This window comes from Larus michahellis, chromosome 9 (genome assembly GCF_964199755.1).
Source record: "Larus michahellis chromosome 9, bLarMic1.1, whole genome shotgun sequence".
Lineage (NCBI taxonomy): Eukaryota > Metazoa > Chordata > Aves > Charadriiformes > Laridae > Larus > Larus michahellis.
The window spans coordinates 49,581,097-49,598,499 of NC_133904.1; the positions used below are offsets into that span (position 1 = coordinate 49,581,097).

The 17,403-nt window shown below is 66.0% G+C and overlaps 1 protein-coding gene across 1 annotated transcript; it reads left to right on the top strand.

The window, feature by feature from the left end:
* Positions 1-750: 750 nt before the first annotated feature.
* On the top strand, positions 751-10,601 carry LOC141748659 (APC membrane recruitment protein 1-like). Its single transcript, XM_074601070.1, has 2 exons — positions 751-873; positions 2,570-10,601. The coding sequence occupies exon 2, from the start codon at positions 2,643-2,645 to the stop codon at positions 5,982-5,984; it is 3,342 nt and encodes a 1,113-aa protein (XP_074457171.1). The 5' UTR covers positions 751-873; positions 2,570-2,642; the 3' UTR covers positions 5,985-10,601.
* Positions 10,602-17,403: the final 6,802 nt, after the last annotated feature.

The window sequence follows — 17,403 nt, forward strand, 5'->3', positions numbered from 1 at the left end:
TGTCCTGCTCCCGCCTCCCTGAGGACGACTTCCCAGCCAACTGATGCCTGGAAGAGAGTCTGTGTCCCTAAAATTTGGGGTCCTGGCTTTGTGGACAGGACACTGGGGCTCTGCTTCCACCCTTTTCTCCTTCCTTCCCTCTTGCCTTCCTTCCTTCCATCCCTCCTTCCTTCCCTCTTTCCTTCCTTCCCTTCCTTCTATCCAACCCCTTCCTTCCTTCCATCCCTCCTTCCTTTCCTCCTTCCTTCCCTCTTTCCTTCCTTCCCCTTCCATCCCTCCTTCCTTACATCCTTCCTTACCTCATTGCCTCCTTCCTTTCATCCATCCATCCATCCATCCCTATTCCCTTCCCTCAATTCCTCCAGCCCTCCATTCCTCCATCCCCCTTCCTTCCCCCTTTCCCTCCTAAATCCCTCCCCCCTTCCCTTCCCTTCCCTTCCCTTCCCTTCCCTTCCCTTCTTTCCACTTTCCCTCTCACTTTCACTCTCTCCTCTTTCGCTTCCTCTTTCCCTTTCTTTTTCCCCTTTTCCTCCCTTTCTTCCCCTCTTGCAGCCACCCGAACACGTCACGCTGCCACGCGCCCTGCCGCACCGCCGCGCCGCGCCGCGCCCCGCCCCTCGCGCCGCACCGCGTCACGCAGCCGCCGGTCCCGCGTCACACCCCCGCCTGACGTCACACCCTCCGCGCCAACCGTCACCGCCGAGGCCACGCCGAGGACACGCCCCCTGTGCACCAGACCCCGCCCCCTCCGCCACGAGGCCCCGCCCCCCGGCGCCGGCCGGACCCGCTGCCCCGGCGGCCACTCGCCCCGGGCTGCGCTGGCCCGGGCGGGCCGGGCCGGGCCGCTCCCCCTGTCCCCGCCCCGCGCAGCCGGTGAGTGCGGGGGAGCGGGGCCGGGGGGCGGCGGGGGAGGCCGCCCCGGGCGCGGGCTGCGGCGGGGCCGCCCTCCGCCATGGCCGGCGCCGCGTCCCGCGGCTGGGGGAGCCCGGCGGGGGGGCGGCGGGAGGGACGGGCTGCGCTGGCCAACGCCGGCCCCGGCCGCGGCTCCGCGGGGGGCGGCCCCTTCGCGGGGGCTCCGCTCCCCCGGCGCCGTCCCGCCCGGCCCGGCCCCGTCCCCGGCGGATCGGAACGTGCCCTCGGCGCCGGGGCCGGGCGGGGGAGCGGCGGCCCTGCCTCGTCGTGCCGCGTTTTCTTTGTAAAAACCCTCGTTCCTCATTTGCTGCCCGCGGTGGGTTTATTCTGGAGCGTCGCTGAGGACCGTGTGGTCGCAGCAGCGGCTGTTGGCGGCGGGCGGAGTCACGGGGGGGTTCGGGGGGGAAACGACCTTAGAGACCCCCCGGTCGCGGTGCGGCCCTGGGCAGGGACCCCCCGCCGGGCCCGGTCGGCCCGAGCCCCGTCCCACCTGGCCGGGCGCGGCGCCGGGGCCGGGGCGGAGCCGCAGCGAGATCGTTGTCCCGTGGGGTTCCTGCCGTCGCGTCTCTGTCCCAGCCCCGTGTCTCGGGGGTCCGTGGACGCCGGGGGCGGGACGGGCTGTCCCCGGCCGGTGTCGCCGGGTGTCTGCCCGGCGGCCCCCGAGGAGCCGGCGGGCTCCCGAGGGCCGGGGGCGAGCGGGGCTGCGTGGGGTGTGGGGCGGCCGGGGCCGTGCGGGGGGTCCCCGTCGGGGATGGGGCAGCGCTGAGGCTGGGGGAGAAACGCAATCCCCGCCGGCGGGGCCGGGGCCGGCTGCGGGAGCCGGAGGCCATCGCTGGGTGGGTTTGTCATTGCGGGTCTCTGGGTGAAGGCTGCGGAAACCTTCCCCGGCCCCTCGGCAGCGAGAGCCAGGCCTCGGGCACCGCAGCTCGGCAGCGCCGTGCGGGGTTTATTGCATTTACTTTCTCCAGCCTCTGCCAAAGGAACGTGATTATTCCAGTTCTCCTGTCCCCGACATCAGTCCAGGGTCACATGTCAAACCGCCGCCCGGCTTCTGGGATAATCTGATCAGGGCGGTTCACAGGGATGGCTTTAATGCCCAGGACAGATGATTTTGCAAACAACTGAAATCTCCTAAAAACAAATATAAAAACTCTAGTAAACGGCTTTCTCCCTGGACACGTGCTCAGTGCACGGGCTGCGTCCTGGCTTGGCTCCCCGTCCAAAGGCTCCCTGTATGTCGGCGCTGGGTCTGGGGGGCTGTAGTGGGGTTCGGGGGGTGCCGGTCCCTCTCCCCGCCGCAGCAGCCGGGGTTTCCCTGCCCGAAGGCAGCTGGTCACCGAACCCCATCGCCCCGGGGGCAAACGGCCGGGAAGCCAAAGGGGCTGGAGCGAGGTGTTTCGGGGCCGGACCTGCCTGTCCCCAGGATGCTGCCGAACAGAGACAGGAGCTTTTGCTGCGCTCGGGAACGGGTCGGTTGAAGCATCACGACGTTCTCATGCCCGGCTGTCAGGAGCGGAGGGAGCCGAGCGGCTGCCGGAGGCTTTTGCAGCTCCAGTTCCAGCTGGGGACAAAGCTCTTGGCTTCGTGACGCCTCCGCCTCGGGCTCTGCGCCCTCCGCTGCCGTCTCCTCACCTCTCTGCCCTTTTCTTTGCTTTAGATCGCCTGCCAAGATGCTTCGGTCTCCGTGGGCAGAGGAGGACTGTGCTCCCAAAGGCGTTGTTTCCAGCTAGATGCAGCCGAACGGCCTGGCCGCCATGGAGAGGGGCTGCCCGGAGGAGCCCGCCCGCAGCGGGTGGCCATCGGTGGCCTGCGGGCAGCGGGAGGGAAGCGAGTGTCGGCGGGAGGAGACCGGGGACCGGCTGCCCGAGCGGGGCGATGCCTCTGTGGGGGCTGCAGAGCCACCGCAGGCTCAGCCGCCCCCCGGCAAGCTGAAGAAAACGGCTTTCAAACTGTTTGGGGGGAAGAGGAGCATCTGCACGCTGCCCAGTTTGTTTGGCGGCAGGAGCAAAGGGCAGGGGAAAGCGGGCTCTAAGAAGGGCCTCAGTAAATGCCGGACCCACGAGGGGCTCAGCGGAGCTGCCGGCGAGAAGGGCGGCGAGGTGCCAGCGGAGAGCCCTTGGGAGGGGAGCGGGGACTCGCGTCCTGGCCCTTTGCCCAGCTCCCAAAGCGCTCCCTCGGCCGTCGACGCCGGCACCAGGTTGGATATCGGCCGTCGGGACAGCTGTGAAGCCGGGGGCGCGGAGGGCTGTGAGAAAAAGCCCAGCGGAGAGAAGTCGTCCTTGCCGCGAGCCAAAAAAGGGCTGAGAGGGTTTTTGAACAGCATCCGTCGCCACCGGAAGAGCAAGGCTGCCGAGTGTGAGCCGGCGGAGCTGCGCGAGTGGAGCGGGGATGCGGAGGAGGCCGGCAAAGCCACTGGTGCGGGAGCGGAGAGCCGAGGGGCCGCAGAGGGAAGGGGACCGGGCCCTGTCCCTGCTGCCGCAGCCAGCCCGGGGGGCACGGGGGGGGACGGCTCGGCCGGCCCCGCTGCCGGCTGCGGGGAGGCTGCCCAGCCTGGCTGTCCCATGGCCGGAGACGGCAGCTCTGAGGGTGACGCGGTGGTGATGCCGGGGAAGAGGGACGTTCTGGACACGAAATCGGAGGTGGAGGCTGATGCCGGCGCAGAGTTTGACCCTGGCAACCTGCTGCTGGGCTTTCACCCGGACTTGGTGGACACCGACCCTCCCTGCCTGCACTCTGGGGACCTGCTGAGCCTCATCCTGGGAGACGTCACCTCCCTGAAGAGCTTCGACTCGCTGACGGGGTGCGGAGACGACATCGCGGAGCCGGACATGGCCGAGAGCAGCATCTCTGTGGAGCGCAGCAGAGACGCCGCGAAGCGGAGCTCCTGCCTGGTGACCTACCAGGGCGGTGGGGAGGAGATGGCCGTGCCGGAGGAGGCGGAGGAGTTCCTGCACCAGATCTGGAGCAGCCACGCGTCCGGGGATGGGAGCTACGGAGCCCAGGTGTCGAGCAGCAGTTTGGAGACACAGGCGTCGCGCGAGGCGGATGCCCCCCCGTACCTGGGGGACGCGATGGACGGCGTTGACCTCCTGACGCCGCAGAGCGACCAGCAAGAGTCCGCCCCCAATAGCGATGAGGGTTATTACGACTCCACCACGCCGGGGCTAGAGGACGAAGGCGGAGACGGGCTCGGTGAGATGAAGAAGGAGCGTCTTCCCAGAGACAGTTACAGCGGCGATGCCCTGTACGAGTTTGACGCGCTGACGAGTCCCTCGCACGGGGAGGAATCCCTGTTTGAGAGCAAAGTCTCTCGGCCGGGGATCTTCAGCTACTTCTTGGACTTCTGCCTGCCTGGGGAGAGGAGCCTGATCCAGATGCTGGATGAGAAAAGGGGGCTGATGGAGACGGAGGAAGAGCGGCTGGCGGCCATTCAGAAAGAGCTGCTGTACTGGGAGCTGCAGAGGGAGCCGGCCTGGAAAGGCCGTGATGTTCCCAGCACGGAGAAGTGTCCGCGGGACAAGCAGTGCGTGGAATGTCAAACCAGAGCAGGCGGCTCGATTGGCAAGAACCAGAGCGGCCTTGGTAGCGAGCCGGTGGCCTCGCTCGCCCCAAACAGGGGTGTGAATAGTGGGGTGTCGGTGTCCAGAGTCGAAAACCCAGAGTGGAGGGATTTTCCCGGGACTCTGTGTCCAGAAAACTGCTCCAGCAGCCAAAAAGGCCACGGAAGTTGCCTTATTGAGGTCACGAAGAACAAGGCGGGGTTCGATTTGGAGCCGGACTGTGGGTTGTTTGGGGGCTCCGTCCCTGTGCAAGCGGGGCTGTTCCCCGGGTACCGGCTGCCGGAGGCAGAGCGTGGCGGCGGAGCAGAGACCGGCACCGGCGAGCCCCGGGTGGGCAGCGAGCGCGAGCCCGAGCATGCCGTGAGCTTCTCGCAGGCGCTGGTGGAGTTTGCCAGCAGCGGGACGCTCTTCTCCAGCCTCTCGGAAAGCCTGGGGAGCTCCGGCTCCGGCTCGTCCTTCCCCCAGAGCCTGCCTGCCCTGCCCACCATGGTCACCTTCGACATCGTGGACGTGGAGCAGGAAGGGGAAGGGGAGTGCGAGCGGCACCCCGAGATGAACGCCGGCGAGGACATTGCCGAGGCCTTTGAGGACGGCTACGGGCGGAAAGAGTCGCTGGCGGAATGCGAGGAGGGAATGTCCCCGGGGCACCCGCCGGGCTCCTTCCCGAGCTGCGACTGGGGCGTTGCCAGCCTGCCCCGCCACCTGCGCCTCCACGGGCTGAGCCCCGCCATGCCGGCCCCGCTCTCCGTCGGCCGCAGGAGCCGCTCGCTGGACACGGAGAGCCTGGAGCTGGAGCTCGCCCACGCGCAGGCGGCCGAGAGCGACCCCCGGCCGGGCCGGCCGCGGGCGCAGCGGGAGGGCGGCAGGAGGGACTCGGGCGGAGCGAGGAGAAGCCGGAGCCAGGAGGAGGAGGAGGGCGAGCTGGCGGCGGCCGACGGCGGGTTGAGCTGGCCGGGCTGGCGGCACCTCCAGCACGACGCCGAGGCGGCTGCCGGGGCCCTGGAGCGCTGGGGACTGGCTCCGGCCGCCGCCGTGGAGAGGGCCTGGGAGCCGTCGGAGCAGCCGGGTGCCGCGTGTCCCGTCCCGTCCCTGTCCCGCAGCGTGGCCGGAGAGACTGCGGGCAGGCGGCCCCCGGAGCCGGAGCCGGGCCGGCGCCCGCTCAGGCCCTGCCATTTACCTCTGCAGAGCGAGGCCCGGCGGCCGCGGGAGGTGGCCGGTCCCTGCCGGCCCCGCGGAGAAGCCGCCGCCAAGAAGCTGCCGCCCTTGTTCCCCCCGGGAGGAGCCGAGCCCCAGGTGCCCCCCGGCTTTCGTTTCGCCTGCTCCCCGGAGAAGGGCGCCCCGTGCAAACCCGTCGGTGTCGCCCAGGGCATCCCGCAGCGTCCCGAGGGCAGCGCCCGCGCCGGAGAGAGCCCGGAGCGCTGCGGGGAGCCCCTGAAGGGCAGGGCCAGCCCCGGCCACGCGCTGCCCGCCGGCTGCGGCAGCACGGCCGGGAGCGTCACCGAGGGCCAGTAGGTGCTCCGGGGAGGGGGTGACGAGGGCTGCGGGGTGCGGGGAGGGGACAATTAGCGCTAACGAGCAGTTTGTGAGGGACCTGAATGTAGAGCTGGGCTGAGGAGGCTCCTCTCCCGCAGCCCCGGGCCCTGCTCTCGCCGCTGCGGATGCTGGGGCGCGTTCGGAGCCGCCTCTGGGATTGGGGCGTTGACGCGAGGCACGTTCTGGTTTTCCAGCGGCAGCCGCCGGGCTCTGGAACGCCGAGCGCAGGAACAGCCCCCGACACCTCACGCTGCTGCGGGGGCAAACGCTGGGAACGGACCCATCGCCAGCGCGGCGGGTTTGGGGTTTCTGCAGGCTGGGAGCCGGGGGGTCCTGGGGACACTGCTGGGGGAAATGGGGGTTTAATTCCTCCTCTCGGTGCAATGCTGCGGTTCAGACTCTCTTGAATGTTGCCCATCTCGGGCTCGGCTTGGGGAGGCTGGGAGGGAGGACGCCGGTTATTGGCAGAGCGAGGACGGGAGACGAGGCAGCTGAAGGGGGAACTTTGCCGTAACTTTTCTATTTATTCTTTTTTTCCCTTGCCCCAGAAGAAAAGCAGGAGCTTTTGTGTGCGTGCCGGTAACGTTTTCCAGGTCTCGTTTTAATTTGCTCAAAGGTACCGCGCTCGGAGAGATGTGCTGTCGGTGGTGTCCCTTTTGAGAGCAAAGTGTCGGTCCCGTCCGTGTCGTGGTCTGGCCTCCCGGTGCGTAATTCCCAGGTGGAACCTTTCGCGTGCTTTGTCCCACGCTCCGATCCTCTCCCGGGCCACGGGCACACGGACAAGGTCTTGGACAGAAGCTCAATTCCCATCGTGCCCGTAGCTGCAAAGTTGCAGATGCCGTTACTTTCTTCACAAGGAAGTTTTGTGGGTTGTTTTTAGTTGTTTTTGTTTTTTTAAATTATTTTAGAGTAATTTTCTTTGCATAAACTCATACGAGGAAAGTATTCTGTTAATTGGAATACAGGATGTAACGCAGCCTAAATTAGGCTTCACGACTTCTTCCTCCCGACTGGAGGGCACAAAAAGCTGGAGGTCGCTGCAGGTTTTGGGTTTGTTTTTCCTCTTTGAAGGCCGTGGAGGAGGGACAGGAGCGGAGGAGACGGGCTTTGTCTGAGGAGGTCGTACGAGCTCCTGGAAACATCGATCTCGGGCCGCTGGTCCCCGGGGCGTCTCCCCGTCCTCCGTGGTGTCAAACTCGCTGGTCTCGAAAGCAAACCTCCCTGTCCGGGACCGACAAAGCTTCATCCTCCTCCTGTCCGAGCTCCGTGTTCTGATTTTCATTCAGTTACCGGTGATGGTTTTGTTTCCCCTCGGCCCCGAGTTGCCCCTTTTCTGCTTTTCTTTGCAGCAGAGTTTGTAGCGTGAAACAGGAATCGTCCCGCGCTGGCAATGTCCATCTGTGACGGAGCCGGGAGAGGCAAAGCCAGGCTTCGATGCCCAAGGCTGGACTGATTGATGTGTTTTTCCCTTTCCTGACCAGAGTGCTGAGGCTCGAGTGGACCCGTCTGTGTGTCCGTGGGCTTAAACCTTAATTTTTCGGGATTTTCCCCCCAGTCCTGCTGCAGGGAGTTACCGCAGGGACCCGCCGGGCCACGTTTTTCTCTCCCGTCTTCTTCTGCCCCCGGAGAGGATTTTGTGGGACAAACCCGGCTCCTGATGCCACATCCGCATCCCGCCGAGATGGAGGGGAGAAGGCGGTCGGCCAGCGAAGGGTCCCCTCGGCCCCGAGGTTGTGAGCGCAGCCTCTCCTCGTCAGCATCTGCTAACGAATCCTGCCTAATTGGAGCAGTCCCCCCCTTGCCGGGCGTGAGGGGAGGGTCAGGTCTCGGCACCGCACGTCTCAGCGCCACTCACAAAACCAAACGCACGGCAAACGCTGCTGGCGGCGCTGGGGATGTTGTCCCGCAGCCGGGCGGTCACTGCGTGGCCCGGGCAGCGGCCCCGCGCCAGCCTTTAGTCACTCTGTTCTTTTCGCCTGGCACCGAAGGCACGGGGCGGGTTGGGGGGGTTTGTGGAGCGTCGTGTTGGGACGTGGGGCCGCCTTTGCCAAAGTCTCGGGGAGGAGCGAAAGCGTCTGGGTGCTCACGTGAATGTTGCGTTGCAAAGGCGCGTCTCTAGGAATAATTCCTTTGGTTGTCGGTCCGTGAGGGAAAGGCTTAGTGAGAAGAGCTTCTGGCCTCAGGAGGGTGACAGCAATACAGCCAGGACTTGATAATCTGACTTTATACCAAAGGTTTCTCCTCTTCATTTGACGCGGCCGAAATGAAGCCCGTATCTCTTGATTCCAAATGAGCTTTCGAGAAGCAGTTTCGGAGCTGATTTGCTGGATTCTTGGCGTATCCTGCCCCATTAACCCAAAGAAATAAGGGATTTGCGATGCGCGAGCCCGGCCTGTAGATTGTCCCTGCCCTCGAGAGGTGGGGGTCGCCGCCTGACGCGCGGCTCTTCCTGAAATGCCCGTCCACCCCGGGATGGACAGGGACAGATCTTCTGCTCCGGGTCTGGAGCAGCCCTTAGTGAAACCCTGCCGAACCCGAGGGGCTCCACTTTGAGAGTGGCGAGGGCGGCTGTCTCTGAGAAAGGGCTTCCGAACCAGAAATGAGTCCTAAAAGTCAGGAAGAGCAGCTTGTCTCGCCACGGTAGTAGGGAAAAACTCCCCTCGAGGAACTCGCCTGGAAACGTCCCTTCCAGGGAAGGTCTTGCCTCAAAGCGCTGAATTCTGGCTGTTAAATTGCGCTGAAAGCGCCGCCGACGGGGTCAGTCTAGCGAGTAATTCTGTGTTGCCTTCTGGGGACTGCGGGGTTTTTTGTTTGTTTTTTATACACCTAAGAAAATGGTCGATTTTCTCTATTTTTGTATGGTTTTGCCTTTTATATTCACGGGGAACTTTTGTGGACTGTTCTTTTACTCGTGTGTGTTGTCTTTTAGAGCGGTGCAGTTTTCCCTTCCGATGGAGAAAAGGCAGCTCTTGAGCTGCTGCCGCTGCCCGGGCACCGCGAGGGACCCGCTGCGCTCCTCGCGCCCTCCTCTCACCACTGCCCCCCTTGTCCCCAGGACCCCCTCCTGGTCCCTAGGGCCACCCACTTGTCCCCGGGGCCACCCCCTCGTCGCCAGGGCCAGCTCCGGCCCCAGCAGCCGCCCGTCACCAGCCCCGGCTCTGGGCACTCACCGTGAGACGTCCTTGTTTCCGTGGCGCTGTGTCACCCGCGGCAGCTGTGATTCCTGTCTCGGAGCTTTGCTTTTCATCTGAATTTGTGGGCGTTGGTGATTTCTCCCTGAAAGGATTGCTGACCCTCTTCTAAAGGAGAAAATCCGCAGATTCCGGTTGGGGCTTTCCCTTCTGCGTGCTTAAACGGTTTGATCCAAAACTGGGGCTTTTCCTAAATCCCAGCAGGAGCTGCTGTTGGATGGTGGGTAGGGGTGCCCTTGACACCGGTGACAAACTTTGTGTCCCCTCGGTGCTCCCTGTCGGAGCCGGGAGCTCGGCTCTCGCCCTTGGGCAGGCGGCATCACCCTCAGCGGGGCTGAGGATCGCTCTTGGCGTAATCCTGGGGTCCGCACGGGATTTCCGAGGATTTCTGGGGCTTTCCGGCGCTTTCCACCTCCTCCGCCTCCTGCTCTGCTGCCGGCTGGACGGGAGCCGGGGGAGCCCCAGCCCTGCGCCCCCTCCCCTCGCCAGCACCAGGAGAGCATCATGCTGGGATAACACGGCCTTGAATGTTGGGATGGGGAAGGCAGGGCGAGGTTCTGGGCAGCCAGGACCCGGCGCTGGTTCCTGCGGCTCTTCTTGCTCTTGTTTCTCATTCGGTTGCCTGAATGTGCTGCTTTGCTTGCCCGACTCCGGAGGCGTTTGCCCCTGCGGAGTTTGCCACCCTGCGCGGGCCGTAAGGGCTGAAATGACGTCTCTGCGGCTGGACGGCCGCGGTGAGGGATTGAGCGGGCAAGAACAGTGTCAAACAGTGACGTGCAAAAAGGAAATTAAATGCTGAAAAGGTAAAAGATGACAGCCAAAAGCAGATCTTCTCCCCTTCTTTCCCCCCGCCAGTGCCGGCAGAGCTGGGAATTGCCGCTGAGGCGTCCGGCTCTGCATCCATTTCTGTGTCTTTTCATGAAAGAGCTCTTCACCTAAGGGTGCTTTCTTCAATTTCCCTCAAGTGGGTTTGTCCCCGATGCCGGCACGGGTTCGGGCCGGGCCGGTCGCTGGGCGAACATTCCTGGGGCGCTGGGCCCCGCGCCGCCTTCCACATCCCCTCTGCCCCTGGGCTTTGCGGCTCCCTCCTCTCCAGTCGGGGCTGCCGGCGCTTCCCGCCCGCATGGAGCCGTCCTGGGAGCTACGCTTGGCTGAGGGGATACATTAAAATCTAGAAAAACCTCCCAGTTCTCCAGAAAGAGAATAATTAGCCCTTGTCCCAGGCGGCCCCGTGCTTCCCCTCTGCCGTCCCAGGTGACCAACTTGTCTGAATTTTGGGGTTTTTTTCTTTCTGTTTCTGCTCTCACTGCTACTAGTCCTTCAACTTTTTGCTGTATTGATTGTGTTTTCAAATGAATGTTCCTTTCACTGAATTGTACTGAATAAAGTTCAGATTTTTAGAGAACACGGCATTTCTCTTGGGGTTTGCTTTTTTCCTGCTTACGTTGTGCTTGATTTAATCTTTTCCCTCCCCTCCTTGTCTCTTGATTATTTGCAAGGGAAGTGGCTTTTCCAGCGGGAGGAGGCGGCAGAGGAGATGCTGGAGGAGCCCAGCAGCCGCTGCTCCGTAACGCGCTCCTGGGCCAAACCCCGGCCGTGACTGAACCCCCCAACGGCCACCGTTTTGGGCCCCAGCCCCAGGGTCGACTCGTCCCTCTTGGTTCCTCGTCCTCTGCTGTCGCTGGCCCCGAGCGGTGGCCGGGGCTGGGGGGTGCGGGGAGCAGCGCTGTCCCGGCTCTGAGCTGAGGGAGCGTGGCCGGGGGGGTCCGTCCCCGCCAGGTGCCAGCGCCCGCAGGTGCCCGTCCCCCGGCAGCGCCGGGCTGGGGACCCCTCACCCCGTCCTCCCTCCCGCTGCTGCGCTGCAGGGCCGGGAGCGGGGCTGGGGGTGAGCAAGGTGATGCCCCCCCGTCCCTGTCACCGCCGTTCATGGCCCCAAAAAAAAAAGGGGAAAAATACAAGAAAGAACGAGATGAAGGGTTTTTATTAATAAAATAGTAATAAATCAGGTTTTGAAGAACACGTGTTGGGGTCTGGCTGGCCGGGCGCTGGGTCGGCTCCGGGGGGGCCTCGGTGCCAGGGAGAGGGGGCCGTTGGCCCAGTCTGCCTTGTGCTGCGCCGGCTTTGGCTCCGTCGGCTTTGGCTCTTCCGGCTCGTGCGACGCTGGCCTGGGCTTCCCGAGCTGGTGCGGCGCTGGCCAGGGCTGGCCGGGGCTGGGCTCTGGGGGCGAGGGGCAGGGGTTGGCCCCGCTTCTGTCCCCGGGGCAGCTCCGCCAGCCCAGCACGGGGCAGGCAGAGGGGGACAGGGGGAGCGGGGGTTGGGGGAGCCGGGAGGGACCTGGGTGGGGAAAAACTGGGGACCGCGTGGTCGCCCTGCGCGCCCCGCTGTCCCCCTCGCTCCCACGGGATCCTGCCCCCAAGCCGGCCCCAGCCGTACCCTCCGTGCCCCTGAGCGCAGGCAGCGGCTCCTCCAGCCGGCCCCGGGAGATGCGGCGGTCCTTGGCCAGCAGATCCACCACGTTGCACTGGGAAGGAGAGAGCGGGGCTGGCTGAGCCACCAGCTCTGCATCCCCACGCAATGCCCCCGCAGCCAGCTCTCCCTGGGGAAACTGAGGCACGGACACCCCCCCAGCGACACTCAGCATCACCCTCCCAGCCTCAGTCCCCGCGCCGTACCCCACCTTGGTCATCCCTACCTTGCTGGGGAGCAGGAGGTGCTGGAGGTGCGGGGGGGGCCGGAGGCACTGGCGGCGCTGCAGCGGGGTGGTGACGGTGTGCCGGCCCCCGCAGCTGCGCGGCACGGTCGGGTACCTGGGCTCGGCCGGCGGCTCCCTGTGGGACAGGGCAGAGGGATGCTCAGTGCCTGGCACCATGGCACCCTGTACTTCAGCCTGCTAGGCCAGGAGGGGGGCCAGCGGCTGCTCCCCAATGGGTATGTCCCCCACAAGTGCCATCCGATTGCCACGGCCGTGGCAGATCCCTGCACTCCGTGCAAAGGATATCAGGAGGCAGGAGCTGGGCTGTCTCAGCTGCGGTGCTTCGTTTTTACAACTGGTCTCCCAGGAGCCCCCACCCCCTCCAGCCCAAGGTCAGGCTGAGAGCAGACACAACTCATCACACGCTGCTTCAGCGCCCTTGAGACAGAGACCTGGGCCAGACGGGGCAGTGAGGGGGGGGTCAGTAAAGCCCCAGAGAGGCAGAGCAAACACAGCTCACCCTCCGCGGCACATCTCTGCTCCCCTTCCATGCTCAGGCCCCCCAGGACCCTTCTGCCCCCACCCTGGGAATAGCTCTCTGTCGACGGGGCAGAGCCACCCTGCACCCCAGGGGCTGGGGATCTGTCCCCTTGTCCCCTACCTTTTGCCATCCTGCTCTTCCTGTTCTGATTTGAGGACGGTCAGGGGCTGTCCGGTGGGGCGGGGGGGCATCGGCGGGGAGGATGGGATGGTCACGATGCACCTGGGGAGGGCAGGAGCCGCGCATCGGTGGCGGGCTCAAAAGAGCTGCCCAGGTTTGGGACGGCGCCCCAAAACCCACGGGCTTGTACCACATGGCACCCCCCCGCCCGCTGCCCCCCAGGGAGGGCTCCCTGTGGCCCCGCTGCCGGGCAGGGCTGCGAGGGGGCTGGGCAGGGTCAGACCCCCCCAGGCAGACAGCCGGACCCCTGTGCCCGGCACAGCGGGGCACCGCCAGCACCCATCGCCCCCCCGTTCCCCCAGGGTGCCGGGCGCTACTCACGGGCCAGGCACCCGCACGTCGAGGGGCCGGTCGCAGGACAGGCAGTGGAAATGGGCCAGCAGCAGCCTGGAGGGGGGAGAAAAGGGCTGGGGCAGCTCCTGGGGGGGAGGCGGCTCTGCCCGCACGCAGGCAGGCAGCTGGCAGGCAGCAGCGAGGTGTCCCCGGAGCCGCCACTGTCCCCATCGCGCTCACTTCCTAATCCCAGCCGCGTCGTCATCCTCCGCCTGCGCTGCCTTCTCCTGGAGCTGCTTCAGGATGCTCTCCCAGTGCCCCTCCAGCTGCTGCCGGAAAGGCCCCAGCTCCAGGCGGTCCAGCTGTGGATGGGGGACACCCTCAGCGCCCGGCCCGGCGAGGGACGTGGTGTTCCCCGGGGGTCACGGCGGGAGGGGGGACCCTCGGAGGGATGCTGCCTTCGGCTGCCCAGCCCCAAAGGTGCCACTTGTGCGCAGCGGGACGAGCCAGCCCTCACCTTGGCGGCCAGCTCTTCACTGAGCTGCTGCTGGAGCTGCTCCTGGCCCGTCACCCGGCTCAGCATCTCCTGGAACATCTCCTTCAGCCGCTCCATCCGCGCGTCAAACTCAGCGTGGTTGACTTTGCCGGCCAGGGCGCTTTTGTCTGCTTTCTAGCGGGAGGGAGAGGAGGAGAGCGGTGGGGAAAGGCTGGAGGTCCGATGGGCAGGGACAGCCCCTGGCGGGAGAAGTGGCTGCGGGGCCCCGCTCGCCCCACCACCCCCGTGGGCTCGGTCCCACCAGCCGAAGGGGCCCGTGGGGACACAGAGGGACGCGGCGAGGGACCCGCGGCCCGTCTGGAAATCCTCCCTCCCCCCAGCAGGTTCTGCCACCGAGCACCCAAGGGCCAAGGGGCGCTTGTCACCCTGCCCCGCACCCCCTTGGCTGGCGCTGGGTCCCCTCGAAGCCGTACCACGTCGATTCCCAACTCCAGGTCCTCCTTGTCTGCTTTCTGCTTCACCAGCCTCTCCAGGGACTGGAACAGAGCCTTTTCCAACAGAGAGAGCACCCCGTGATGCCACGGCAGGCTCCGCGCTGCCTCCCGGCCAGCCCAGCGCCCCCCGCCTCCCCCCGACCCTCACACCTCCAGGAAGGGCGTTTGGAGCCCCTGCAGGGCTGCCAGCCGGCGGGCAGGGGGACGGACCCCCGGTGGTCCCCAGCCGGGGCTCTGCTGGAGGCTCTGACCCCGCGGGGCTTTCTGCCACCTGCCTTGGTGTCCTTCTGCTTCTGGTGACTCTCGTCCCGCATGTTCCCCACGATGGAGCTGAGCTTTTCGTGCTCCCCTTGCACCTGCACCATGGTGGCCTGGAGGCGTTTCAGCAGCTCCTCGTCCTGCTGCAGGGGGGAGACGACACCATGCTGCTGTGGGGGGGGCTGGCTGCCCCGTGGGGACAGAGCCAGGTTCCTCGGCCGGTGGCCACGGGCTATGGGTGCCAGCAGGACACTTGCACCAAGGTCCAATTCCCTTCCGCTGGCTTGTACGAGCCAGTCTGGGGGGCAGCGAGGGGCTCCCCCACGTTACAGCGAAGCCCAACTAGCCGGGGGGGCGCAGCAGCCCCCTCCCAAGCCCCCCACGCCGGCATCTCCCTACCTGGCTCCTCCTCGGCAGGTGTCTGGCCACCTTGTATGCCGCCAGCCGGGACAGCAAGGCGTCCACCGCCTCCTGCAGCTTCTCGTAGCGCTGGAGGAGCTGCCCCACCTGCGCCCTGGTGTCCCCGCTGCAGGCAGGGCACGCGGCCGCCTCCTGCCCCACGCTCTCCAGCGCCCTCAGCTTCTCCTGCTGCAGGAAGGGGAGGAGGAGGAACCGCCTCTGAGCTGGGATGGAGGCGGCCAACGAGCCCCGGTGCCGTGGAGTCTCCATGGCCCCCGCCAGCCAGGGGAGGTGGCCGGGAAGCCCATCAGGACCCCCCCACCGAGCCGGCGGGTGCTGGGAGCGCTCCCCCCACACCTCACCTGTGCCTGCAGCTGCTTGTCCATCTCCGCCCCCAGCTTCTTCAGCGTGGCCTTGCTTATCTCCTGATGCTCTGCCAGTTCCTTCAGCTCCCTCTTCATCTGTTCCAGGCCCAGATCCTTCAGCTCCTGCTTCATCTGCTCCAGACCCAGAACCTTCAGCTCCTGCTTCATCTGCTCCAGACCCAGAACCTTCAGCTCCTGCTTCATCTGCTCCAGACCCAGATCCTTCAGCTCCTGCTTCATCTGCTCCAAACCCAGATCCTTCAGCTCCCTCTTCATCTGCTCCAAACCCAGATCCTTCAGCTCCTGCTTCATCTGCTCCAGTCTCAGCTCCATCACCTCCGAGAGCTCCTTCTTGATCTCCTGCAGCGTGGACCTGCCCAGCGAGACGGGGACGCGGGCAGGCTTAGCCTCCACGGGGCTGCTCGGGGGGTGTCTCTGGCCCCCCAGACTGGGATGCTCCCAGCCCCCCTGGGTCCCTTGCGGCCCCACACAGTAGGAAACCCTCTCCCGTCCTTTTACCCTGGCTGCAGGGTGCTGCGCTCGCTGCCATCCACGTCCAAGTCATCTCCAGACACCCCAAGCTTCCCAAAGGCATCTTCCAGCTGCCTGACCTGGGAATGGTGGTTGTGGCAGAGTCAGGGCACAGGCCCCCGTGTCATCCCAGCACAGGGGCCCTTCGGTTGCCCCCTCCCTGCCCAACCCCCCCCGGCATCCCCGCAGCCCCCTCGCGTGCTGCCACCGACTCACCTTCCCCGTCTCGTCCTGCATGTCGCTGGCCTGGCCCTGCAGGGAGGAGACCCGGCCCCGGAGGGTGACGCTGCTCTCATCTGGAGGGATGCTGCTGGGGCCCCAGGACCCCCGGGACATGGACGGATCTCGCAAAGGGGACACGCCGGCGGATCCTGGCTGTGCCCCTGGGGTCTGGGTCTTGATGCCAGCAGCTCCTGGCTGCGTTCCCGGGGCCGTGGTGCTGGCATCAGACCTCCTCCTCCTCTCATCGGCGGGAGCGTCTGTCCCCTTCTTGGTGGTCACTGCTGATTCTTGGCTCCCCGCTCGCATCCCCAGAGAGCCAGGCTGTGTCCCCGGAGTCCCCTCGCTGCTCCTGGGCACAGCCTGTCCCCCGGCTCCCTCCGGCCCCAGTGCTGAGCTCGCCCTGCGCTGAACGTCCACGTGCGACAGGGTGGGCTTGGTGCGGGGAGAGTGGCCGCCACTGCTCTCCTGGGACGAGGAGGCAAAGGGGAGCAGGTTGAGGGGCAGCCACGCAGCGGTGAGGACAGACCCCAGGGCCCCCCGCCCTGTCCCCACACCTCCCAGGGATGCGGGGACGCAGCTGCCTCCTGCCCCCGTGCAGGATGCAGGGGTGCTCGCGGCCGTACCTCGTCCGTGTCCATCCCCCTCTGTTTGCGGGGGCCCGGCAGCCGGCCGGCAGCTTCCTGGAGTTTGTCCTGGAGCTGGGCGAGGAGAGGGACACCCGTTCGGATGCGGGAGTGGGATTTCAAAGGAGCACGCGCAAACTGACTTGGGCACAAGACAGAGGGACGCCGGGCTGTGCCTGGGGCTGGGGCAGTATGGCCCGGGGCAGAGCTTTCTCTCCCCTCCTTCCCAGCTCCCACGTCCCGGTATGGATGGCTGGTGGCTTCCAAAGTGCCCCAGCATCCCTTTGGTTGATGCCGCAGTTCCCTCTACCCCCAGCCTGACCTGCCGGCAGCGCTGCCCGGTTCTGCCCTCCCCGGGCAGTGCTGGGGGGCAGAGGCTGGGGGGCTGTGGGGGCAGTGGGATGGGGTCCCCGCTCCCCACTTTGGGACACCCCTCCCACTCTTCCCTCCTGGTGCCCTTCCCGATGGGTGAATGGGTGACACCGGTGGCTGATGGCGGCGGGGCAGGGGCTGGGATGGCGACAGCGAGAGGGGCCGAGAGGGGGCGAGGGCCCAGTTCCCTCCTGGGGCCACCGGCAGCAGCTCACCAAGCCGAGCGCCTCCTGCATCGCCTGGATGTCCTCTCCCATGCGCGTCTGCGCCGCCTTCATGCCGCCGATCTCCTCGAGGGCCTGGGAGCGGGGGGTGGTGGCGGTTGAGCCCCAGAGGAGGGTCCCTGGGGAGCAGGACCTCACCCCTGCTGTGGTCTTTCCTTGAACCCAAGCTTATTTCTTCCCACTGCAGATGCTCGGGCAACGCCACGCATGAGGGATGAGGCCCCTCTCCAGTGGCACCAGTGCTGGCTTTAGCCCTTGGGCGAGCCCAGGGGATTTGTGGTGGGAGATGAGGCCCACGAGGGGCTGATGGAGCCTCTCAGCTGCCCCAGGAGCGCATGCGGTACCGGCCGTAGGTCAGGAACGGGAAGGGAGGGCTGGAGAGGGTGGTGGGGCTGGGCTGGAGGTCCAGCCTCCTGGAGGGGCTGCCGAGCCTCCAGCCAGCGGAGCCAAGGGCACCGGGGGCTGTGTGGGACCCCCCCATAACTCGCCGATGGCAGCCTGGGCTGGACACAGAGCAAGCGGAGCAGCGTTTCAGCC

What these genes read in the sequence shown, in the direction of transcription:
- LOC141748659 (XM_074601070.1), top strand. Translation starts at nt 2,643, where the DNA reads ATGCAGCCGAACGGCCTGGCCGCCATGGAGAGGGGCTGCCCGGAGGAG.